This window comes from Callorhinus ursinus, unplaced genomic scaffold, assembly GCF_003265705.2.
Source record: "Callorhinus ursinus isolate GAN/ISIS: 27379988/994484 unplaced genomic scaffold, GSC_fseal_2.0 scaffold4, whole genome shotgun sequence".
NCBI lineage: Eukaryota > Metazoa > Chordata > Mammalia > Carnivora > Otariidae > Callorhinus > Callorhinus ursinus.
This window is the reverse complement of record NW_027397066.1, coordinates 136,368,602-136,396,151: the sequence shown is the minus strand read 5'-3', so window position 1 is coordinate 136,396,151 and position 27,550 is coordinate 136,368,602. Positions and strand designations below refer to the sequence as shown.

The window sequence follows — 27,550 nt, the reverse complement described above, 5'->3', positions numbered from 1 at the left end:
TGATGGCTTTAATAATGTCAGAGACAAAAGACATTGGACAAGCTCAGTAGCATTTAAAATATTTATTAAACATTGTCTGTAATTTTTCATAGGAAAGTTGCTTTAATGACAAAGGAAGTCATAATACAAACAGAACAATCCAGATGCCACTGTGAGTCAGCACTACTTCAGAGACATTTATATTCTTACCCTCAAGCTTTCTTAGAACTTTTCTAACAGTTGCAGCTGTGTGAATAATTTGTGGAAGAGAAGTGACAGACTCCTTCAAAAGAACACAAGAAAATAGCATCAAGAAAAATAATATCCAATGTTTAGTTGTTTACATACCAGTGACCCGACAGTTCACCTTAAATTCATTTTTGTTTTCAGTAGGATTGCAGTCACTGTATTGGGTCAGTGCTCTCTGCTTCCTGACTTGAAAATCAGGCTCCAAAGTAGCCAGGTTATGCTGTTTTTATACCTTCTGTAACAGTGCAGCGATTTCTAAAGAAAGATCACAGAATAAAAGTTAAAGGATGAAAAAAGCAGGGCTTAGTATTATAGATATCTATTTTTTTCATTAGATCGTTTCTAATACTAGATTAGAATGATGATTAGATTCTATTAGATACTTCCTAATAATGAGAAAAACACTGATTTATTTTAATACAAGGAAGTTATTATAGACCTTTAAGAAATATATCCACCAACTTTTACTCAGTTTTATATGTATTAATATTATTCAATACTTTATGGTTTTGAGCTGATAAATCTTCACAACTGATTCCTTATAGACCCCAAAGTTTCCAGGAAGAAAGATCTAGTAAAATATCCTTATACTAGTTATACTGTATTTTTTTAGCTTATCTACCTTTTTGATTCCAAATTTAATGTTTAGTATAAGAACCCCATTTCCATTTTAATTTCTATAACTAGTTAAAAGTATTAGCCTTAAGTATGTATTCTTAGAGCAACTAGTCCTCCATATACAGTATCCGATTACTTATACTTTATGCTCTAAGAACCATTAAATAAATTAAATACAATTTTATTGTGTTTGTTCAATATAGTCACAAGATGATATTTATCTTAACTGGCTTACAGAAAGAAGTAGTTCAGTTTCCTTGAGAAGTTGCATCCACTTGAGGGGAATTATTAATACCTCTCCAAATTACTATGAATGCACTGATAATTATTTGATCTTTGCATTTAAAAATATAATTTTTCAAGGACCTCAAATATACCTTATATATAACTGCTAAACACCTAATTCAGATTTTATATTTAGATTCTAAGTAGTCAAATTCCAGTAGTTATGTGTATGGGAACATTTATTTTATAATTGTTACCAGATAAGACAAAATGCATTTTTTCCAGTGTTCATTTGGCTAATTTCAAAACCTGAACTCAATACTCACTCAACATGTTAATATATAAAACATAGCATATAAGAGATGGAGAGAGAAAGTCATCTACCACAATTTGCTACACTCAGAAGTTCCTCAATAAATATTTGTATATTATCCTAAAATTCAGAATAAACAAATCATGATTTATGTGTTTCTTAAATTTTATTCATGAATAAAATTCACATATTTACATCCTCTTATATCTCTTTTTTTTAAGTGACAGAAACTTATTTGGTTATATTTTATTGAATGATATTGAACAATAAGTAATAATCTCAATTACTTAACGTGATTATATACCTATAAGTACATATTATTATACTATTTAATATAGATATCATTTGACATTATTAGATAATAGTATATCAAATAAACTGCTTCCTGAGTAATTTTGGTGAGACATTGAATATCATTAGGACATTTTCAGTGTATAGACACTAACTTTTAAATATTACCATTTGCTTAAGATATTGGGAGCCTTATTAAAGATTTTCATGATAGCACACACAGACTGGATTCTAAATCCAATGTGAAAACTCTTTGGTGGTCTTCATCAGTTTCTTTATTCATACAACACTAACAGCAAGGAAAGACAAGTTCATAGAGTGCACTTTCTAACTAAAAATGACTGTAACAAATGGCTTGAAATGTTCTCTGGAGGATTATTGACTTTTTAATTCAAGCTGCCGTCAATCCTCATTTATATTTCATAATATGTATCCTGGGAAAAATAACCTACTTTTAAATGTGTAGCTTGTCACTGAGGTTAAATAGTTGTTATGCCAATCACTTATCCTTCAATTATGTGTAAGTTAAGAGATATTTTTTTTCAGACCATCACTTGATAGCGATATACTAAGCATATTATATGAGTATTGTTATTTTTTCAAAATACGATAGTATCTAGTTGGGTATAAAAGTTCAATATGGCAAAAATTATTATTCATTGTTTTCCTTTCAGTTCACATGCAAATGTGTCAATAAAGTAGAAACAAGTAGGAACACAGGGAGAAATTGAACATATCATTTGAAAAGTTGTCCTTTGGGGAGTATCAGTGACAGTATAGGTGACCTATATAATATGTACATTTTTAAATATGAATGACATAGAATCTATTGTTATCATTGAGTCGATTGATGTGCTTCATTTCAAACTAATTTTCGATATATTTAGGTCATCTCAATTTTTTGCTATTCCATAGAATGTTGCACGAAACATTGGTCCTTGCTTTGGCTACAAGTTTTGTAGCAAGATCACTTCCTTCTCTGAAATGTTTATTGAGAGAGTAGTTTTCCATTTTGGCACTCTATATAAGTCCTTTTAAAAAGCTCATCTCCTAACTCCTGAGTTGTTAAGAGATTAGAGATTAGGTCTGAGTATTTTAAAAAAGTCTCTTTACTCCATATCTTATGGTAATGTGGTTTTGCTGGAAGTATATTATCATATCTCTTTAAAAAGTTATTTACTTGAATCTCCAATATAATAAAAAGGTACAAAAAATACCCTGTGCTTTTAGATATATACCAAAAGCCTAAATATGTGCTCTATGTTACCAAGAAAGTATGTGCAGAAATTTTATGAGGACTATTTTTGAAAACATATTTGATATTTCAAAAGGTACCATTCAAGTAGTCATCAAGGCTAAAAGAAACCAGAGCATGGTTTCACTCCCATTATTGTTGTGGATGTTTGTGTGTAGCGCATTTGTTTTGAATTATATTTAGGAGAGGATGAAAGGATGCAGAAAAAATCTGGTGCCCAGAACTTTGGAAGTTTATTATTTTTCTCTTCCAGAAACTATTAAAGGCAATTCACAAAGTCAAGACCCAGCTTTGATTTGAAAGGATTACTGGGCATTTCTGAGGACCTCTTCCCTCCCTTTGTCTCCATGTTAGAGCTGATATGAGTCTAGTTTAAGATCTCTACTGTATAGCCGAAATGAAAGGGCCAGTAGGATGACAAGTGTATCTGTATTCCTGATTGTGGCTTCAACTAGTCTCTTGGTTTGAGTTGCTTTTATAACTTCAGTAAATCTAGAAGGCTGACGTTTATTCGTTAGTCAACCTAATTTGTATATACAATGGCAACTCTAGTCGCTAGAAAGAACAGTGGTGAAATTAACTTTGGGCTAGAGTTGAGAACCTAAAGAGGGTCTCCCTCTGGTCATTGACCTTGCATCTTTGACAGGCATTCCATTGGGTGAAAATAAAAGAAATCACACAGTTCGAAGTATAATAGTTAACCAAGGAGCAAGATGGTCCAGGTGAACATTTCTGTCCATTGTCTTTTGCTAAGATAGCTCCAGCAGAAAATTCTTGCCCTGAGAGCCAGGGTGTTTCTCCTTATTTACCAAGTCATATTCTTACTAAGGCAAATGCAGGGTACATATGTTCTCATGGTCATTCTAAATAACAAATGCTAAAGTGTGAGCGTGAATAAAAGATATGTGTAGTATGGCTGTAATATGCATTTTGAGGAACACTTCATGCTCTACAGTACTTTTATCACTCAACTATGCAAAGGGATATAATGATCAAATAAGGTGAAACCTCTCCTACCAAGAAACTTAACTATATATATTAGCAAACAATAAATTATCCTAAAACTTAGTGGCTTAAAACAACAAACATTTATTACCTTATGAGATAATAAGAGGACAACAGAAGTATGAGATAATAAGTAGAGAAATGAGACAACTAAAGAATTGGAGAACAGCTTAGCCAGGTGGTCCCAGTATTAGACATTTTCTGAGGTTGCAGTTTCCTTGGAAAATGTATATTTAGGTACTTTGCCCATGTTTTGATTGCTTTTTTTCCATTAAAGTATATGAGTTCATTGTATATTTTAGATATTAACCATTTATCAGGTAATTTGGTTTACAAATAGTTTCTCCCATTCTATAGGTTTCCTTTTCATTATGTTTGACAGTTTCCTTTGCTATGCAAAAGGAGTGGTTTGCCTTTTGTTGCTGGGTTATAATAGCTCATTATATATTCCGGATGCTAGTATGTTATCAGATATAATTTGCAAATATTGTTTTATTCTGTGAGTTGTATTTACACTTTGTTGATAGTGTCCTTGGATGCACCTCAAATTTTAATTTTAAGGAGGTTCAATTTATTGATTTTTCTTTTGTTGCTTGTGTTTGGGGGTCACATTTAAAAAACCTTGGTAAAATACAAGGTCAGGAAGATTTACCCTTGTTTTCTTCTAAGTGCTTTATTATTTTAGCTCCTACATTTAGGTCTTTTGTGAATTTTGAGTTAATTTTTATATATGTTTTGTGAGGTAGGGGTTCAAGTTCATTCTTTTGCATATGGATATCCAGTTGTTTCAGCATCAGTTCTTGAAAAGACTATTTCTGGGTATCTATGTTGAAAATCAATTAACCAAAGATTAATAGTTTTATTTCTGCATTCCCAACTCTATTTCATAGGCTTAAATTTTTTTCTTATGCCAGTATCACACTGTTTTGGTTACTATATATGTGTGTGTGTGTGTGTGTGTGTGTGTGTGTGTGTGTCTACTGTATGTATATATATATTTGTATGTATACTCTACACATACTTTGTAGTATATTTGGAAATTGAGAAGGTTGTTTTAGCTATTTGGGGGTCCCTTGTGATTCTATATAAATCCGAGGATTAGGTCTTCCATTTCTGCCAAAAGAAAAAAAAATGCAGTTGGAATTTTGATAGGGATTACACTGTATCTGTAGATCAATTTTTTTGGAGTAACATCATCTTACTGACAATTCTTACCAATTCTTACTATCCTACTAATTAATTATTTCAATTCATAAACACATGACTTTTCATGTATTTAGTTTTTCTTTAAATTCTTTCAACTCATTTTGCAATGTTCAGTGTAAAAGTCTTGCACCTCCTTGGTGAAATTTATTTCTAAATATTTTATTTTTTGGATGCTTCTGTAAATGTAATTGTTATCCTGATTTTTTAAACATGCTGTGGTAAGGAAAAGATTTTCATTCTTTCTCATTTTTATATTCATTTACTTATTTATATAACTGAATTCTTTAAGTCTTATTTAATTCCTTACTTTCTTTATAATTGCTAATTATTTTAGTTCTCAAATTTTCTCATATTTGGCAAATAAAAGTTCCTTTAAGTTAGCTTTTGTATTTTTTTGATGTTTCTATCATCCTTTGAAAACTTCTTTTATTACCAAAACAGGATATCCCAGACTCAGCTTGTATTTTTCCTGGCATAGTCTCAGAATAACTTTTATGTAAGGAAAACTGGCACATTTTTGCAGATGATTATACTTGGAAACTAAGATCTATAGAGATATATATCATTAAAATATATAATTGGCAATTTTCTCATATTGCAATTTTTGGAAAATCAAAGAATATGGCTTACTAATTCAATTTTTTTTTCCCATTTCTTCTTGTAGTCCCTCCAGTAATCCGGGTGTATCCAGAGAGTCAGGCTCGAGAACCTGGGGTAACTGCAAGTCTCAGGTGCCATGCAGAGGGGATACCAAACCCTCAGCTTGGCTGGCTCAAGAATGGAATTGATATTACACCAAAGCTGTCCAAACAACTCACACTTCAAGGTGCATTTTATTTGCATTTTTTCCTCTTAATTGACCATGTAGAAACTTTATACTAAAATTTATAACAGAGTTTACATGATTTGAAAAAAAAAGGTAGCTGATGCCAACAAAATGTCATGCATATGAAAAAAATATAATTGTTCTTAAGACATTATATTTGAAATAGAGTCTGTTAGTATTTTTAGTTTCTTAAATAACAGTCTTGTCATAATTAATTATATCATTATTATGGCAATAAGTATTTATATTATATTATGTATCTTTTAAATACTTGTCCTATGAATTATAACAGATTTGCTGAGCAGAATAGGCGGATTTCTTCATAGAATACATTCTGAAGGGGTCATTTAAATGTTTACATCATACTTCATAGAGAGTGTCAATAGGATAGAAATTCCTTAGTGAATATTTTGTAGCATACCTTGCAAATGAAGAGAGAAGAAAAAATGTTACTAAATATGTTTCACACTTACATTGTTTAAAAGGTATGAATGTTATTATTGAATTTTAATACATAAAATATTCTAAGTTTTAACAGTCTAATATGTAAATATAATTATTATACAGATTATAATAATGAATGTGGTAAGTAGAAAACAAAAAAATTTTGTAATGTCAAATAATCTAAATAACGCAAAAGCAGTTGCATATATGTTGATTATACTAGTAAGTTTAAAAATGTATAAATCGGGTGCCTGGGTGGCTCAGTTGGTTAAGCGACTGCCTTCGGCTCAGGTCATGATCCTGGAGTCCCGGGATCGAGTCCCGCATCGGGCTTCCTGCTCAGCGGGGAGTCTGCTTCTCCCTCTGACCCTCTTCCCTCTCGTGCTCTCTATCTCTCATTCTCTCTCTCTCAAATAAATAAATAAATAAAATCTTTAAAAAAAAATAAAAATGTATAAATCTTATTTCCACTGTCAAGCATAGATCATGACAAGTTGTTCTACAGGAGTATCTGTTGCATGGCATTATATTCTTTATTGTATGCTTTAAATTCCGTCAATTCATGCTAGAAGTGAATGTTATTTCCATTTTTGCATTATTTGTATAAGCATAGACTTCACTTCTTGTTCCACTTTAACAGTGAATGTTCCAATATTTGTTTTTAAATAAATCTTTTGACATATTTAATAACTTATTTTTGCAAGTAAAAAATGACATATGAAAGTAATTGTGACATTTACAACCTAGATCCTATAAATCTCTATATTAATAGAAGTAAACCCAACAAATTTACATGTTTACATCTACTAATTACATCTTTAGTGCCTATAATCATAGAAAAGGGTTGATCTGATTAACAGAAATTAAAGTGAAGAAAGTTCTAATTAGTTTCTGATTTTGTCATCTCTTCCCATTTAATAGCAGTAAACCATATTAGATGAGCATATTATTTCTTTGCTTCTAGGAATATACAGAAAGGCACATTTGGGGGGTTGGTTACACTCCAGATTCAATAGTGAAAGAGTGGGGGCCTTTGTCAGGTAACTATTACCATTTTTTAAAAGTGAGAAAAAAGCTGCAGTTTTGAGAGAATGTGACAAATGAAAAGTGAGTAGGAAGCAGGACCTAAGAGATAAATCTGGGTGCATAGGCATGTTAAATTCCATGTGATGACATGTTACCAAATACTATAGTTGTTTCATTATCCGTTTACTCAACAAATGCTTAGTTAACATTTACATGTGCAGTCCAAGTCTAGGCATGGAGTGAATACGTCAATGGATGGGTTGATATGTTAATGAGAGGCAGCAAAATCCTAGAAGAGCAAAATGTTTAATTGGAAGGCAAGTCAAGATAAATAACACAAGGAGACTAAAAATCAGCAACAAACAAGAGAACAAGGTGATCCTACGGAAGAAAAGAAAGCGAAGTATGGGAAAGAGTTCAACAATGCCAAATGCATAGAAAGGTCAAAGAAAGTCACTGAAATATATTCATAGGTCAGGTGATTAGTTTGGCCTTTTGACATTTAGAAAAAAACAGTATTCACAGCCATCAGTCTTCAGTGGTTTTAGAAATGAGAAGGAGGTAAGAAAGTATAAAAATCTCTCCAGATTTTGAAAGGAGGACAAAAGAAAAGGTAGTTGCTGTTGATGGAAAGGATTAGGACTAATGAAGATATTTTTTTCTTCTTAGATAATGCATCAATTTGGGGAGATACTAGAAAAGAAAAAGATGTGCAGATAATGGAGGTGGGGAAGGATGACCAAAAAATTGTAGAAATCAGGAAGAAAAGGGATTTTCCTTGGAAAGAAACAGAGAGTTTCCCTTGAGAAGTAAATAAATGTGAAGATGTAGATGGATAGGAAGTTGGCTTTACTTGTTTTCCCAGCTTTGATTGAAATATAAGTGACAGAGTATTGTGTAAGTTTAAGGTGTAAAATGTGATGATTTAATAAGCATATATACTGCAAAATGATTTGGGATTACTTGCTAATTACATGTATGCACTTCATGATTTAAAAACAAGGTCGCTTGCTTAGGGTAAGAAGTTAGGATGGGAAACATCAAACAGAGTAAAGATTTGAACTAAAAACGGAGCAGGAAATGAAAGGCATGTATCTGTAAAGATCAAGTGAAGTGAATACCAAGTAGCACTGAACATCCTGCACACTGAAAACTCTGAATTTGAAAATTTGTAAATTTGCTTATGCAGTCATCTCAATGTACTCAAAAAACAAGATGCAGAGACACTAAGTGCAGAGATATGTCAGTTTATTCTAGTTTTGGCAGTTAGTAAGACATATGTGTCAGAATGATAAATGGATGAGGGAATTGCTAGTTCTGGCAATAGAGTCGAAAACATCTAGAAATGGTTGATTATGTAGAGAAGGAGGAAGACAAAGCATAAAGGTTAGGAGAACATATAACAATATTGAGAAGAGAACATTTGAAGAAGGAATAAATTGACTTTGATATTTCAAAAAAATCTAGAGAATTTAGCTTAAGTGTGTGGGTCTTGAGAGAAAGAATGTTCTTTGGAGAGAGCCATATTTCATGCAAAACAAGAAGCTGATGCAGGCTTAAATACATCATTCACTCCTTATCTTTTAGAGCAGGGGTCTGCAAACCTAAGGCCCACAGGCCAAATCTGGGAAGTTGCCTGTTTTGTGAATAAAGCCATTTGGGGGGCTTTGTTTTTGTTTTTAGAACACAGCCACAATCATGTTTTAGAATATTGTTCATGGCTGCTTTCATGCTGCTATGGCAGAGGTGAGTAGCTGCCACAGATACTATATGGCCCACAAAGCATAAAATGTTTACCCAGCCTTTAACAGGAAAACAAAACAAAACAAAACAAAACACCCACACCCCAAAATGGCCAACCTCTGTTTTGGAGTAGTGATTCTCAACAATGGATGGGGGCAATGGAGATATGCATTACCATCTGTAAAGTGAGAAAAAGGTTCAGGTTATCTGAATGGTTATTCCTCCCCAAACACTCACTGCCTTTCCAGATCCCATTCACATCCCTTGAGAGCCACTGGCATTCCCACGTTCTTTTTCCCATTAGTTTTCTACCTTCTTTCCCCAAACAGGCATATGGATTATTTTGTCCCTTATCTGTCTTAAAAAGTCATATTACTTTCTGTTGCACGTGGTGCATGGTATTCTTGTGATTGGATAATATGAAACAAACACACACAGAATCGCTTAAAGAAAGAATGAAAATGAAGTAAAAGAGAAAAAAAAGAAACCTAAGCAAATGAGCACAACAAACACTGAATTTTAGAGTCTGATAAGTGTCCAGCCCTTATCTTTTGAATTAAGTGATTTCCATAAGATCATTTTATGAGTCTCTGATTGTGCTTCTGATAATTATGTATTATTTAGGACAATTAAGAAATAATATATATAAAAGCACATTATTTATTTCCAACATATAGTTGGTGGTTAATTTTACCCTGGTATCCACATTGGGGAAAGCAACTTGTTATTCAGGGTTTAGCTTAAGAAATTATTTTACCAAGATTTAAAAGTTGAGCTAATTATTCCCTCAATCCTTTGGTTATTATACATTAACTTATCAATTTCCATATTATAATATTCTTTATGTATATTTCTGGCAAAAGACAAATCTTGCAGACAAATCATGTGTTATTATCTTTCCGTTTTCCTTACCTAATAATTTCCTTACCTTCTAATTCCAGATATATAATACTGGTTCAATAATGTACCTGATAAGTGGCAATCATACTATACTCGCGTGATGTAGCTCACTGAATTTCTTTATGAAAAGTCTTTTTAGCCGTATTCTCCTATATATAAACCATATTGCTATTATTTTAAAATTCTGTAAAGCTTAGGGCAAAGTGGATTCTGAATACTAAAAATAAATATACAAATGGAATTAGAGTTATCAATATGAAATACTTAATGAAATGTGGGAAATAGGAAATAAAGATAAAATATGAAACGTGTGCATTTGACATAGAGTTTTGGGCTCTCTGTAATAGAATGACAACACAGTTTATGAAACACTTGAATGCTTTTGGAATAATTTGGCATGCCTCCAAAGCATGGAGGTAGGAAGGAAAATAGTTTAATTAGGACAAGCTAAGAGAACTGCTTGACTGTGTAATCAGAAAGCGCTGTACCAAAACTGAAATCGTAGTTTACAAGTTGCATTTGCCTTCTGTTTTCAGCAAATGGCAGTGAGGTTCATATAAGCAATGTGCGCTATGAAGATACAGGAGCATACACTTGTATAGCAAAGAATGAAGCAGGAGTGGATGAAGACATCTCTTCTCTTTTCGTGGAAGATTCTGCCAGAAAGACCCGTATGTATTGACCACTTATATGCACAGTACACATGCGCGCACACGTTGTACTCGACTTTACAATTAGGCTTTTTTCAAAAAGCGAAAGCACCAGAAAACTCCGCGAAATGAACAATGTGTTTTTTTTTTAAAGTTTCATGCATAGGAAAGCTAAGAATACTAAAGTATTAAAATCAGATTTAAGAATTAAACAAGCTTGTGAAATTTTTTAAACAACACTAGAATGATTTTGTTTCCTTTGCAAGTGTGCCTACTATGTTTCAGGTCCTGTTTTCCCATTCACCTGTACAAGAATTTAAATTCCCCGCAAAATTCCTTTTCCAAATGACATGGGGATTTCAAGGTCCCAAGATACAGCAAAGAGGCATCCTATAGGTGTAATAAATTAATATCTTTCTTTTTCTGTCAGTTGCCTTGCAGTCGGTGGCCCACGAGCCCTACCGCTTAAGAAATCTCTGCAGTAGGCACTGGTTATTGCCACTGTAAGACCCTCACTGCCCTGGCTCCAACATCAATCCCAGGGCTAGAAATCCTTCGCCATTGCTGTACGTGCATGTTACCTGGTTGTATCATGAAGTAATAAGAAAACAATATATGCCATTCTTTTTAAAAAAATATTACTTAGTGAAAGAGATATGGATAGGGTAAGGATGCTACAGATGGATTTTTAGTTACAGCTGAATTGCTTGGAACTCAAAGTCTTAGAGCCTGTGTCAAATGAGCTCTCTATGGAAAATCCCACAGACACTGTATGGCTGTTTTAGGATTGGGTCTGGAGGTACTTGGAATGACTATTGTCCTTGTTCCTCAGTCTGATTTGTTATATCCATTTACAAGTCTTATTAATCTAATTTGTTGAAGGGCCCTGATATTTGGAGGGCTCTCTAATTTGGCATGCTTATTTCTCTGAACCAAGTTTTTGAACAAGGTTAAAGCATTGTCTTGGAATCTTATTTCTCTTTAAATCAATGAGTACACGTGGATATTAGTGGAGCCAATGGGAAAGAAGGACCTTATCTAAGGTCTGACTACCAATGTATCTTTGTCTATATTTGGTCTGGCTAGGACAACGATCGTTACAAGCAAATATTTAAAAAGAAAATTCTTAAGGTAGAAAAACAGAAAAGAAAGATGGATTTAATGACCTGGATAAGGTCCACCATAATTTGTCTACTCCTTTTATACATATCTGCTAAATACCAATTTGCAATTCACTTTCTGTTAAAAAATAATTTTAGGTGACAAGTAATTGGATACTTTGGTTTTCTTGGTCTCAAATGATGACATTTGTGACACAGATTTTAATTTCAACTCTCTATTCTGATTTTCTTTTAATTTGGTAAAGTACTTTTCATCTCCCCAGTTACAGCATTAAAACATCTAGCCAGAGTTCCTTTAATGAGTGAGTCACATTTACCAGCATGTAAATTTAAGGACAATTTTAGAGGAAGATTTAATATAATTTTATTCATAAATTTAGTCATATGAATGTGTTTGTTTAATTATAAACAGTTTCTGAAATCATGTTTTTATTTTACTTACTACTTTCAGCACTTAGGTCTAAATAATACATTTTAATAATTTTTGAGATTATATGTTAGCATGCTATTAAAATCAGAAATAACATTTTTTATAAGTTTTAGCAAAGCAGGCCTTACTACATCTATATTTATAGAACTTTCAAAGTCATCTTATAAGAAATAATACAAGTGAAAGATTTGGAGTGTTTTGTTCCTAAGTCTGGATATAAGTTATTTATAGATGTTCCTTATGTTTTTAAATTATGTTACATTTTCAAGGATAAAGGGAGAAAACTAGGGGGTGCCTGGGTGGCTCAGTCAATTAAGGATCTGCCTTCAGCTCAGGTCATGATCCCAGGGTCCTGGGATCAAGCCCCACGTTGGGGCTCCCTGCTCAGTGGGAGTCTGCTTCTCCTTCTTCCTCTTCTTTCCCCCCTTCTCATTCTCTCTCTCTCTCTCAAATAAATAAAATCTTTAAAAAAAAGAGAGAGGAAACTAACAGATTTCATTTTTTAACTTAATTAATTCCTTTATTTTGGTAAGAGCACAGCATAAATTCTACCCTCTTAAGTTTTTAAGTGCATGACATTTTATTGTTAACTATAGGCACTAGGTTGTATAATGGATTTCCAGAAATTATTCATCTTGACTTTATACCCATTGAACAACTCAATTTTTCCCTCCTCCACATAACCTCACAACCACCATTGTTTTGTTTCTATGATTTTGACTCTTTTAGATAACTCATATAAGTGCAATTTTATAGTCTTTGTGTTCCTGTGACTGGTTTGCTTCAATTAGCATAATGTCTTTCAGGTCCGTTTATGTTGTCACAAATGGTAGAATTTCCTTCCTTTTAAGGTGAAATAATATTCCACTGTATGTATACACAATATTTTCTTTATCCATTCATTTGTCAATAGATATTTGAGTTATTTCCATATGTTGGCTATTGTGAATGTTGCTGCAGTGAATGTCTGAGTGCAGATATCTCTGTGATCATGATTTCAGTTCTTTTGGATATATTCCCAGAAATTGGGTTACTGAATCGTATGATGGTTCCATTTTTATTTTCTGAGGAGCCTCTATGTTTTTCATAGTGACTGCACCATTTTTCATCAATGCCAACAGGGCACAAAATTCCAATTACTCCACATCCTTGCCAATGCTTTTATCTTTTGTTATGATAATAACCATCCCAGCAGGTGTGAGATAATATCTCTTTGCAGTTTTGATTTGCATTTCTGATGCTTAGTGAGGTAGAACACCTTTCATATACCTACTGGCCATTTGTATATCTTCTTTTGGGGAAATGTTTATTCAAATCCTTTTCCCATTTTTTTTTTAAATTAGGTTGTTCTTTTTTTAATTTAGTTATTGAAGTTCCTTGTATACATTTGAAATTAAACCCTTATCAGACATATGAGTTGAAAATATTTTCTCACATTCCATAGGTAGACTTTACACTCTTGATGTGTCTTTTCCTGTGCAGAAACTTTTTAGTTTGATATAGTACAACTTGTCTATTTTTGCTTTTGTTCCCTATGCTTTTGATAAAATTATAAGCCAATATCCCCGGTGAACATGGATACAGAACTCCTCAACAAAATATTAGCAAACTGACTGTAATAGCACACTAACAAGATCATACACCATGATCATGTGGGATTCATCCCTGGAATACAAGGATGGTTCAAATGGTGCAGATCAATAAATGTCATTTGCACATTAAAAAAAAAGAATGAGAGTAAAAACCACTTGATCATCCAATAGATGAAGAAAAATATTTGACACACTTTTTCATGATAGAAATGCTCAACAAACTACACATGGAAAGAATGTACCTCAACATAATAACGGTCATATATAACAAGCCCATCATACTCAATGGTAAAAAATGGAAATCTTCTTCCCAGATCAGGAACAAGACAAAGATGCCCAGTCTCACCATTTCAATTCAACATGTCCCTGAAAGCCCTAGCCATAACAATTAGGCACGAAAAAGTAAAAATAAAAAAAAAGCATTCAAATCAGAAAAGAAGAAGTAAAATAGTCTGTTTGCAGATGACATGAATGTATAAATAAAAAGACCTACAAAGGCTCCACAAACAAACAGTTAGAGCTAATAAACATATTCAGTAAAGTTTCAGTGTACAAAATCGACATATAAAAATCTGTTGTGTTTCTCTAAATTAAAATGAGATATCTGAAAGTCAATTAAGAAAACAATCTCACTTATAATAGCATCAAAAAGAATAAAGTACTTGGGAACAAACTTCACCAAGGAGGTGAAAGACTTGTACACTGAAAACTCTTACACATTAATGAAAAAAACTTAAGATAAAAATAAATGGAAAGACATTTCATGCTCATGGTTTAGAAGAACAAATATTGTTAAAAATGCTCCTACTATCCAAAGCAATCTATGATTCAATGTTATTTCCATCAAAAAAAACAATGAAAATAGAAATTTTTTGGACTTTTTTGAAAATGTCTATTTCAATGGAAATAGTAAAAAAGACCTAGAATTCATATAGAACAATAAAAGATCCAGAATAGTCAAAGTGGTCTTGAGAAAGAACAAATCTTCAGGCATCATACTTGCTGATTCCAAATAATATATATAAAGCGATAGTAAATAAAACAATATTTTGTATTGTTTATTTATTTATTGTATTGTATAAAGACAGATAGATAGACAAATTGAATAAAACAGAGAGCCCAGATGTAAGTCCATGAATGTGCAGTTAACTGATCTTCAACAAGAGCATCAGAATATACATTAAAGAAAAGACAGTCTTTTCAAAAAATGGTTCTGGGAAACTGAATATCCACATGTAAAAGGATGAAACTGGACCCTGATCTTACGCCATACATAAAAATCAACTCAATATGGATTAAAGACTTAAACATAAGGCCTGAAAATATAAAACTCCTATATGAAAACAAACAGCAATGTTTCATGACATTGATCTTGGCAAAGAAATTAATGGATTTTAGCTGTAACCCCAAAGTCTCAAGCATTACTAATTCATGTTTATATTCAACTCTTTTATAGGCATGCAAATCCAGATTCTTTGGCATAACAAATTTACCTCTCATTTAAATAAACACCTTTAATTTTTGTTAAGTCTGTTTTCATAAACTTGCTACACTGGGTATTGAGAACATATCATATATATGTATATATATATATATATATATATATATATATATATATACATATATATACATATATATAGTTGTTGATATGAACACATCCATTTTTAGAATTATATGCTCATAATTAAAATCTGAATACTAAATAAGTAAACTTAGCAGAATATTAGGAGCTACAGAAAAGAAGAAATTGAAATGTAAGAATGTCTAAGTGGTAGCAAACAGTTTTCCTTGGTGGGTTTCCTAGTACTCAATAAACTGTCAGAATCCTGTACAACAGAAATAAAACCAAAATCAAGTCGAGATCACATTAAAGAAAGCTATGGCCTTATGTAACCTACTTCTTAAGGATTGCTCTGGGTTCTCTTCTAGCAATTCCATGGACAAAGACCAATATTGGTTATACAATGTGCATTTGGATAGATAGATATTTTCAAAAATAGTCAAAGGAAAAAGTCACAGAGCCATCAGTAATGACTTTACTCTTCTTATTTGCACCTATTAAAAAATTACTGACTTGTCTGCATTCACCAAAAATAAATTCATAGGTCATTTTTCGTTTCAGTAGTGATGGGATACAACATGTACCCAAAAAAGAAGATTGCCATAGTAGAAGAGCATGAACTTTGCCATTAGACATGAGTTAGAGTCATTGTTCTACCACATAATAGTTCTATGATTTGGAGCTATTACATAACCTCTCTGAGCTTTTATTTCTTTATCTGTAATGATCTGGAATGAATATTAACTCACTAAGGGATTTCTGTGTAGAAATTACAAAGCACTCTCCATAGTGCTAGATGTAAAGTAGCTCTTCCTCCACTTTATGCTTATTTTCTGAAAATAATTATTTATTCCTTGCTAGAAACATTGACAAAAGTTATTTTTTTATTTTATTTATTTATTTATTTAATTTTTTTAAAGATTTTATTTATTTATTTGAGAGAGAGAATGAGATAGAGAGAGAGCATGAGACGGGGGAGGGTCAGAGGGAGAAGCAGACTCCCCGCTGAGCAGGGAGCCCGATGTGGGACTCGATCCTGGGACTCCAGGATCATGACCTGAGCTGAAGGCAGTCGCTTAACCAACTGGGCCACCCAGGTGCCTGACAAAAGTTATTTTTTAAAACTCTGGAGAATCTAGTAATTGTTAGAAATTAGAGTTTCTAAAATGAATGATACATAGAGACAAATAGAGATCAATACAGATATTGAGATGAATGTAGAGATAAGAGGGAGAGAGAGAGAGAGATGAGTATATATGGACATCTATGTAATTACATATCCAAATACAAAAATCACTATTTCATTTTACATTAAAACAACTTGGCCCAAGCGATTAGAGATACATTTTTTCTTTAATGTAGCTATTAAGATATTTTAAATAATATCTTGTCACCAGGGTCCACTTTTGTCACAGAATGAAAGCAAAAGCCACACTTTATTTCCCTTTACATTAGTCAATTTATTTTCCTATTACATTTTTTAAATTCTTATGTGATGTGCTCTTCTTCTGTTTTCTTTTTTGAAAGATGCAGAGAAGAGAGGTATTGAATTCCATACAGACAGCAATAAACATGGGGAAAGAAAACTTTAGGACTAAATGACACAACACAGTCTTACTTTGTTTAGCTACAGCTTGAGAGCAATCATCCATTATTTTCTACATAATAGAGCAGTCATAGGAGTATCAATCACGTTTTTTTCCTCATACTACATTTCACAGCAGGATGATACCGTTGAGTGAACAATTCATGCAAAGCATCATATGCCTAAGGACTTTATGTTTGCTTGTAACCTAAACTTTGAATTGGAAAACCTTGAGTTAGAGTGCCCAACTTTGTCAACAAACCTCACTGGAAGTTTTCTCATGTGACAAATTGAACTACAAAAAAGTGCTTCAAGATAATCTCATCTACAGAGACATTAGGAATAGGGTTTGATAACTAAGATTTAATGGGGTGATATACAGGGAGGATTTAAATGTAAAGAAGACCGGAAATGGGCCATAGGGGATTGTAACAGGAGTAGGAGATGATATGAAATATATGAGAGGGTTTTAGGAGGAGGTAAATGTTATTCATTTTGAAAACAGCTTGCAAATGGCATAAGCACTTAATACATTTCCATTCCCAAGGGGAGTTCAATTCCCAGATGATAATAATTCATCTTCAGGATTAAGGTAAATGGAAAGCAGTTGAATGTAGGTTGCTATTGAAAGCTTTTAAGCTACTGGCTGCATTAAGCACTGAGCACAGATTATAGCACACCTTGCTGGGATTTAGTAAAGAATATGATTAATCTAGCTTCTTGTAAGTATTGGAATAGAATGTCTGAATATTTTATAATAGAATATACAACTTTACTTTTATCATTTTCACTGTCAGCATTATATTTGGAAATATTGGGTCATTACAACCATCCTTATTTTAGAATTAACTTCAATAAATTAATATTGGTTGACAATTATGAAATAAACTAATTATAAGATTCTCTAAAACAATATTTTAAATTGTTAAGCCTACAACAAGATTATTTGAATGAACAAGTTATATAAATATATAATGCTAATGTAAGTTAATAATATTACAAAAATACAATGACTGTAATTAACAATACACAGACTTTAGAAATATGATAAAATGTAGCCATTTGTACCCAAATATTTCAAAAGATCTGTAAATGCTTAAGAAGGATTTGGAAGTAGAGGTAAGGGACTTTGAGAAATTTTTTTTTTTTAAAGACTTTATTCACTTGCGAGAGAGACAAAGAGAACAAGCAGGGGGAGAGGCAGAGGGAGAAGCAGACTCCCCGCTGAGCAAGGAACCCAATGCGGGACTCGATTCCAGGTCCCTGGGATCATGACCTGAGCTGAAGGCAGACGCTTAACCATCTGAGCCACCCAGGCGCCTGGGATTTTGAGAACATGTTCGGAGGTTCTAGCAGGGGAGTGCAGCTACTTCTATACCCTTGACTGAAGAAGAGTCCTCCTTTATTAATAAGGCCATCCTTTTCCACTGAGTGTGCAGCTTAGGAGGGATATGCATGTAGCAGAGAGGGAGGAAAGGGACGGGTGCATAGCCAGTCAGATCAGAGGAATCAACTCTGGCGATCAATGGAGCGACAGATGTCACAGACAGATTACCTACACCTGAAACTAAGAGTACACTGTACGTTAACTATGTAGAATTTAAATAAAAACTTGTTAAAAAAAATAAAAAGAGAAGAAACTGAAAACAAGTAGAGGAAAGGATCTTAAAATAGATTAAAACATGGTCTTTTTATACATAAACAGTTTGAGTACGGTATTGCACAATTTGAAAATAGAGCATATTCTGAAATATAGAAAAATTGATTAACTCTCTAGTCTTCATTTACTTCCTATTTTTATTGCTTTATTATTATTATTATTATTATTATTTCTAATTTTAAGTGGACTCCACACCCAACATAGGACTTGAAGTCAATACTCTGAGATTGAGAGTCCATGCTTTAATGACTGAGCCAGCTGGGAGCCCCTTTACTTACTATTTTTTTAAATTTTTTATTGTTATGTTAATCACCATACATTACATCATTAGTTTTTGACGTAGTGTTCCATGATTCATTGTTTGTGCATAAAACCCAGTGCTCCACACAGAATGTGCCCTCTTTAATACCGATCACCAGGCTAATCCATCCCCCCAGCACCCTCCCCTCTAGAACATTCAGTTTGTTTTTCAGAGTCCATCGTCTCTCATGGTTCGTCTCCCCCTCCAAATTACTCTCCTTCATTCTTCCCCTCCTGCTATCTTCTTTTTTTTTCCTAACATATATTGCATTATTTGTTTCAGAAGTACAGTTCTGTGATTCAACAGTCTTGCACAATTCACAGCACTCACCATAGCACATACCCTCCCCAATGTCTATCACCCAGCCACCCCATCCCACCCACCCCCACCACTCCAGCAACCCTCAGTTTGTTCCCTGAGATTAAGAATTCCTCATATTAGTGAGGTCATATGATACATGTCTTTCTCTGATTGACTTATTTCACACAGCATAACACCCTCCAGTTCCATCCACATCATTGCAAATGGCAAGATCTCATTCCTTTTGATGGCTGCATAATATTCCATTGTGTATATATACCACTTCTCATTATCCATTCAACTGTCGATGGACATCTTGGCTCTTTCCACAGTTTGGCTATTGTGGACATTGCTGCTATAAACATTGGGGTGCACGTACCCATTCAGATCACTACATTTGTATCTTTGTGGTAAATAGCCAGTAGTGCAATTGCTGGATCGTATGTTAGCTCTATTTTCAACTGTTTGAGGAACCTCCATACTGTTTTCCAGAGTGGTAGCACCAACTTGCATTCCCACCAACAGTGTAGAAGGGTTCCCTTTTCTCCACATCCCTGCCAACATCTGTCGTTTCCTGACTTGTTAATTTTAGCCATTCTGACTGGTGTGAGGTGGTATCTCATGGAGGTTTTGATTTGGATTTCCCAGATGCTGAGCACTATTGAGCACTTTTTCATGTGTCTGTTGGCCATTTGGATGTCTTCTTTGGAAAAATGTCTGTTCAAGTCTTCTGCCCATTTCTTGATTGGATTATTTGTTCTTTTGGTGTTGAGTTTGATAAGTTCTTTATAGATTTTGGATACTAGCCCTTTATCTGATATGTCATTTGCAAATATTTTCTCCCATTATGTCGGTTGTCTTTTTGTTTTGTGGACTGTTTCTTTTGCTGTGCAAAAGCTTTTTATCTTGATGAAATCCCAATAGTTCATTTTTGCCCTTGCTTCCCTTGCCTTTGGCGATGTTTCTAGGAAGAAGTTGCTGCAGCTGAGGTCGAAGAGGTTGCTGCCTGTGTTCTCCTTTAGGATGTTGATGGACTCCTGTCTCACGTTTAGGTCTTTCAACCATTTGGAGTCTATTTTTGTGTGTGGTATAAGGAAATTGTCCAGTTCATTCTCTGCATGTGGCTGTCCAATTTTCCCAACACCATTTTTTGAAGAGACTGTCTTTTTTCCATTGGACATTCTTTCCTGCTTTGTGAAAGATTACTTGACCATAGAGTTGAGGGTCCATTTCTTGGCTCTCTATTCTGTTCCATTGATCTATGTGTCTGTTTTTGTGACAGTACCATACTGTCTTGATGATGACAGCTTTGTAATAGAGCTGGAAGTCCGGAATTGTGATGCCGCCAGCTTTGCTTTTCTTTTTCAAGATTCCTCTGGCTATTTGGGGTCTCTTCTGGTTCCATACAAATTTTAGGATTATTTGTTCCATTTCTTTGAAAAAAGTGGATGGTATTTTGATGGGGATTGCATTGAATGTGTACATTGCTCTAGGTAGCATTGACATCTTCACAATGTTTGTTCTTCCAATCCATGAGCATGGAACGTTTTTCCATTTCTTTGTGTCTTCCTCAATTTCCTTCATGAGTATTTTATAGTTTTCTGAGTACAGATCCTTTGCCTCTTTGGTTAGATTTATTCCTAGGTATCTTATGGTTTTGGGTACAATTGTAAATGAGATCGATTCCTTGATTTGTCTCTCTTCTGTCTTGTTGTTGGTGTTTAGGAATGCCACTGATTTCTGTGCATTGATTTTATATCCTGCCATTTTACTGAATTCCTGTATGAGTTCTAGCAGATTTGGTGTGGAGTCTTTTGGGTTTTCCACATACATTATAATATCTGCAAAGAGTGAGAGTTTGACTTCCTCTTTGCCAATGTGGATGCCTTTGATTTCTTTTTGTTGTCTGATTGCTGTGGCTAGGACTTCTAATAATATGTTGAAAGCAGTGGTGAGAGTGGACATCCCTGCCGCATTCCTGACCTTAGGGGAAAAGCTCTTAGCTTTTCCCCATTGAGAATGATATTCGCTGTAGGTTTTTCATAGATGGCTTTTATGATATTGAGGTATGTACTCTCTATCCCTATACTCTGAAGAGTTTTGATCAAGAAAGGATACTGTACTTTGTCAAATGCTTTTTCTGCATCTATTGAGAGGATTATATGATTCTTGTTTTTTTTTTTGTTGATGTATTTTATCACGTTGATTGATTTGCAGATGTTGAACCAACATTGCAGCCCAGGGATAAATCCTACTTGGTCATGGTGAATAATCCTTTAATGTACTGTTGGATCCTATAGGCAAGTATTTTGGTGAGAATTTCATCCATGTTCCTCAAGGATATTGGTGTGTAATTCTCCTTTTTGATGGGGTCTTTGTCTGGTTTTGGGATCAAAGTAATGGTGACCTCATAAAATGAGTTTGGAAGTTTTCCTTCCAATTCTATTTTTTGGAACAGTTTCAGGAGAATAGGTATTAATTCTTCTTTAAATGTTTGATAGAATTCCCCTGGGAAACCATCTGGCCCTGGACTTTTTTTTGGGAGATTTTTGATGACTGTTTCAATTTCCTAGGTGGTTTTAGGTCTGTTCAGGTTTTCTACTTCTTCCTGGTTCAATTTTAGTAGTTGATACATCTCTAGGAATGCACCCATTTCTTCCAGGTTATCTAATTTGCTGGCATAGAGTTGCTCATAATATGTTCTTATAATTGTTTGTATGTCTCTGGTGTTGGTTGTGATCTCTCCTCTTTCATTCATGATTTTGTTGATTTGGGTCATTTCTCTTTTCTTTTGGATAAGTCTGGCCAGGGGTTTATCAATCTTGTTAATTCTTTCCAAGAACCAGCTCCTAGTTTCGTTGATCTGTTCTACTGTTCTTTTGGTTTCTCTTTCATTGATTTCTGCTCTGATCTTTATTATTTCTCTTCTCCTGCTGGGTTTAGGCTTTATTTGCTGTTCTTTCTCCAGCTCCTTTAGGTGTAGGGTTAGGTTGTGTATTTGAGACCTTTCTTGTTTCTTGAGAAAGGCTTGTATTGCTATATACTTTCCTCTCAGGACTGCCTTTGCTGTATCCCAAAGATTTTGAACAGTTGTGTTTTCATTTTCATTGGTTTCCATGAATTTTTTTAATTCTTCTTTAATTTTCTGGTTGACTCATTCATTCTTTAGTAGGATGCTCTTTAGCCTCCATGCATTTGAATTCTTTCCAACTTTCCTCTTGTGATTGAGTTCTGGTTTCAATGCATTGTGGTCTGAAAATATGCAGGGAATAATCCCAATCTTTTAGTACCAGTCGAGACCTGATTTGTGACCTAGGATGTGATCAATTTTGGAGAATGTTCCATGGGCACTAGAGAAGAATGTGTATTCCGTTGCTTTGGGATGGAATGTTCTGAATAAGTCTGTGAAGTACATTTGGTCCAGTGTTTCATTTAAGGTCTTTATTTCCTTGTTGATCCTTTGCTTTTTGATCTGTCCATTTCAGTCAGTGGGGTGTTAAAGTATTATTGTATTGTTGTCAATGTGTTTCTTTGCTTTTGTTATTAATTGCCTTATATAATTGGCTGCTACCATGTAAGGGGCATAGATATTTACAATTGTTAGATCTTCTTGTTGGATAGACCCTTTAAGTAGGATATAGTGTCCTTCTTCATCTCCTATCACAGTCTTTGTTTTAAAATCTAATTTGTCTGATATAAGGATTGCCACCCCAGCTTTTGTCTTGGTGTCCATTAGCATGGTAAATTGTTTTCCACCCCCTCACTTTCAATCTGGGGGTGTCTTTGGGTCTAAAATGAGGCTCTTGCAGACAGCATATTGATGGGTCTTGTTTTTTAATCCAATCTGATAGCCTGTGTCTTTTGATTGGGGTATTTAGCCCATTTACATCAGGGTAACTATTGAAAGGTATGAATTTAGTGCCAATGTATTGCCTGTAAGGTGACTGTTCCTGTATATTGTCTGTCTTCTTTTCTGGTCTATGCTGCTTTTAGACTCTCTCTTTGCTTAGAGGACCCCTTTCAATATTTCTTGGAGGGCTGGTTTCATGTTTGCAAATTCCTTTACTTTTTGTTTGTCCTGGAAGCTTTTTATCTCTCCTTCAATTTTCAATGACAGCTTAACTGGATATAGTATTCTTGGCTGCATATTTTTCTCGTTTAGTGCTCTGAAGATATCATGCTAGTCCTTTCTGGCCTGTCAGGTCTCTGTGGATAGGTCTGTTGCCAGTCTAATGTTTCTACTATTGTAGGTTACATATCTCTTCTCCCGAACTGCTTTCAGGATTTTCTCTTTGTCTCTGAGACTCATAAGTTTTACTATTAGATGTCGGGGTGTTGACCTATTTTTATTCATTTTGAGAGGGGTTCTCTGTGCCTCATGGATTTTGATGCCTGTTTCCTCTCTCTATATATATTTGTATACTCTATACAAATCAGAAAATACCTGAAACCAGGGGGGAAGAAAGGGAAAGAAAGAAAAAGAAAGAGAAAAAAAAAGGAAAAAAAAGATAAAAACAAACAAAAACAGAACAAAACAAAACAAAAAAAACATAATATGATCAGATATGATCAGGCTAGTGCATAGATCAGTGCCACACACTAGATTTTGGGTGTATTTTGGTCTGTTAGAAGAAAGTGCCTGCTAAAATTTTAAAGGAAGAAAGGCTTATCTATATAGGGGGGTTGATTCAATGAAGGGATGGAAGATGATTGTAAAGATGAAAATTATAAAAGATTTTATAAAGGAATTGGTAAGGTGAGAAGTTGTTTGAAAAACTAAAGAAGAAGATTTAAAAAAAAAGAAAAAAAAGGGAGAGAATGTGATCAGGCAGGAGACTAGAACAAAGCCATACACTAGTGATTTTGGGTATATTTTGATCTGTTAGAAGAAACTGTATTTCAAAATTTTAAAGAGAGAACAACTTATCTATATATGCCAAAAATAAGGGTAAATACTATGAAGGGATAAAATATAACTCTAAAAATGAAAAATAAAAAGTTTTTTTTAAAAAGGGATTGATAAGATTTTGGTTGAAAAGGGGAAAAAGAAAAATTAAAAAAAAAACAGTTTAAAAAATTAACTTTGAAAAACTAATTAATCATGGTACAAAAGCCATGAATTCTATGTGCAGTGTTCCCCTAGCGCTGGATTTCTCCCGTTTTCCTTGATCGGTAAACTTGGTCTTGGCTTGGGGCTGTTCGTGCTGATCTTCTGGGGGAGGGGCCTGTTGTTGTGGTTCCCAATGTCTTTGCCAGAGGCAGAATTGCCCCACCCTTGTGTGTCCGGGCTAAGCAAGCTGTTCGGGTTTGCTCTCAGGAGCTTTGGTTCCCTGCAAGTTCTCGGTACAGCTTTGGACGACCAGGGTGAAAATGTTGGCCTCCTAATCTCCTCCCGGAGGAGCTGAGAACTAGGGGCCCCGCTCCTCAGTGTGCCCCCACAGAAAAGCAGTCACTCCCATCTCCCCGGTCTCCGGCCGCACTCCGTGCTCACCCGGCCTGTGACCGCGCATTTCTATCTCTGGCACCCGACCCCGTGTGGAGTCTCCAAACCCAGCAGATCCCTGCGGTGCGCTCCCGTGCCGCTCTTCCCAGGGGAGGAAGGGGAGTCTCCCCGGCTCTGCTGCTTGTTGGGTCCCTGCTGGAGGAGCAGTGGCCTGACTGGTCCGCGGATCACAGTTTATGGCCACCCTGAGCTGAGAGCCCGCGCCTCGGCTCCGTCTCTGCAGCCGGCTTCCCCGCTCCCATACCTGGGAGCTCTGCCGCACTCAGGCACCCCCGGTCTTTCTGTGACCCCAAGGGTCCTGAGGCCACACTGTCCCACGAGGTTTCCACCTCCCACTTAGCCACTGGAGTGACGTCCCTCAGCGGAGCCGACTTCTAAAAGTTCTGATTTTGTGCTACGTGGCTCTATCACTTGCCACAAGCGGTGGAGGCCCCCTCTCCCACCATCTATCCTCCCGAATATCGCCTCGCACTCACTTCTCCGCACATCCTGCCTTCCAGAGAGTGGTCGATTTTCTGTTCAGAGAGTTGTTGCTATTCTTTTCCTCGATCTCCTGTTGAGTTCGTAGGTGTTCAGAATGGTTTGATCCCTATTCAGCTGAATTCCTGAGACCAGACAAAATCCAGGTCTCCTACTCCTCCGCCATCTTGCTCCGCCCCTTTACTTCCTATTTTTAAAGAATGGAAAATACCTATTTCAAAAGGGCAGTTGTATAGATTTTTTTTTGTTTTAAATATTTATTTATTTGAGAAAAAGAGTGTGCATGTGAGTGCGGGAGGGGCAAAAGGAGAGGGAGAGAGAGAATACTCAAGCGGACTCCCAGCTGAGCACAGAGCCAATAGGGACTAGTTCCCAGGAATCTGAGATCATGACCTGAGCCAAAATCAAGAGTTGGCTTAACTGACTGAGCCACCCAGTCACTCCAGGGCAGTTGTATAGATTTAATGAGATCATAAGCAGAATCTTATTAATGTTTATAGAGGCTAGAAAGATAATATAAATAGATGAGCATAATCTGTAAACAGGTACAGGTGAAGCCAAATGCAGTGGTCATCAATTAATTATAATTTCTACACTCAACCAATATGAGATAGGTAGAATAATTAGGAGTAAGAAAAGTCCATAGTTAAAGATAAGGTGTGCATATGATAACCAGGGTGAAATTTAATCCTGATTGTTATAATCTAAATGCTTGAATTAAAAGGAATCAAATAAAAACAAATATTTCAAGAAGAATAAAATAAATCAATAAATGAAAAAATACCATTTTTTAATTTAACATTCACTGAATATTATTCAATACAGAAACTACACTAAAAACATTTCAAGCAGAGTGAACAATTCATATTTCTTTTGAAAAGTCTCCCAACCTATTTATTTAATATTGTCACAGACCTTTATATATCAGTAAGCTTAGTGTGAAATAAAATGCACTTAGGATAATCGGACTCATGTCAAGGTTAACTGTGCTTGATAAGCATTTATTATTTTATGAGCTTTTATTATTTATCATAAATTCTAATATTCATAGTCTCAATTTGGCCAATGACATTGTCACATCCTGTGGAGTAACTGTTCCATAAATCTTTTCATCTGTTGACCCAGAACACACTGAAATTATCTGCCTCGTGATTTCCATATCTGAAGGCTGTATTTTTAAAATAACACCCTTTCAATGTCATTAAATAGATCTGTCTAACACATTGCCATTTTTGCACAATAGTAGAGACTTGTTATCTAACAAGATGCTACGTGATCTGAATGTCATCAGATGGACAGGTTTACAATAATCCTAAGCAATCAGGCATCTCTTTTGCCTACAAAACAAAACAAGACTCAAAGCTTTCTTAGTTTGATTTATTGCACACATTTTGTCTGCAAGGCATTATATAACTTCACTGGAATATTCTCATCTCATCTCATATTACACAATGCCAATTTGCCTAATTTATTTGATGAAAAATTAGGCACACAATGATGACATCTTATTCATATTACTTCAGGCATGCAGACTAAATAGGCTTCTATACAGTGACAGTGCTGAGTATAAAATCTCAATGACACTCTTAGAAAATCTACATATTAATATTTTGTTGGTGGTGCTCAGGTAAGAATGTTAGAAATCACTTTAAAAATCTATAACTCCAGAGGCCTTAAACTTGGTGAACCCTTTGAAAAATAATTGTGCCCTTAGTTTCAAAAAGAAGTTAGAATTATCATCACTTTGTGATTTTCTTAGAATTCTCTGATACAGGAATTCAGTTGGAAAACAGTGTAAATGTGTGAGACATTACTAAAACAAATGTGCCCTTCAAATGCACAGGCTCTGGGGTAAGGGGCTGCAGTGAGTTACTTTCTTAAAGTTTTATAAAATCTAATTTATGCCACACATTTTTATCAACTGTCTGCAGAGCCCAGATTACACATTTGTGTGTCCTGTTGTCCTCTGTTTGTCCAGATATCTGAATTCTGATGATGAGATGAATATGCCAGAAAGAGTGGGTCTGTTTTATTATTGTTCTGCCTCTTTATTTGCTTTACTTTTCAACTTAGTGCACATTTCCTTACTTGTGTTGCATATGAAATGTTATTAAATATGAAATTTCTTAAAAAGCAATTTTCTATTTCATGCAGTAAACTTGTGAGCCAATACAAATATCTTTGCCCTAAATTGATCTATCTATCTAACACATATCTTTATACTAAACTCTGGTGTAAACAATACAATTTTTAGAAACATTCTATCAATAGTGAAATTTTAATAGAA

The 27,550-nt window shown here is 34.6% G+C and overlaps 1 protein-coding gene across 2 annotated transcripts in view; it reads left to right on the top strand.

Moving 5' to 3' along the window:
- The window catches only part of FSTL5 (follistatin like 5), a 747,693-nt gene that overhangs the window by 581,749 nt on the left and 138,394 nt on the right, over positions 1-27,550 (top strand). For both annotated transcript variants that reach the window (XM_025873977.2, XM_025873976.2), the window contains exons 9-10: positions 5,806-5,967; positions 10,617-10,751. In XM_025873977.2, the coding sequence (XP_025729762.1) occupies positions 5,806-5,967; positions 10,617-10,751 (297 nt within the window). The remainder of the gene's footprint in view (positions 1-5,805; positions 5,968-10,616; positions 10,752-27,550) is intronic.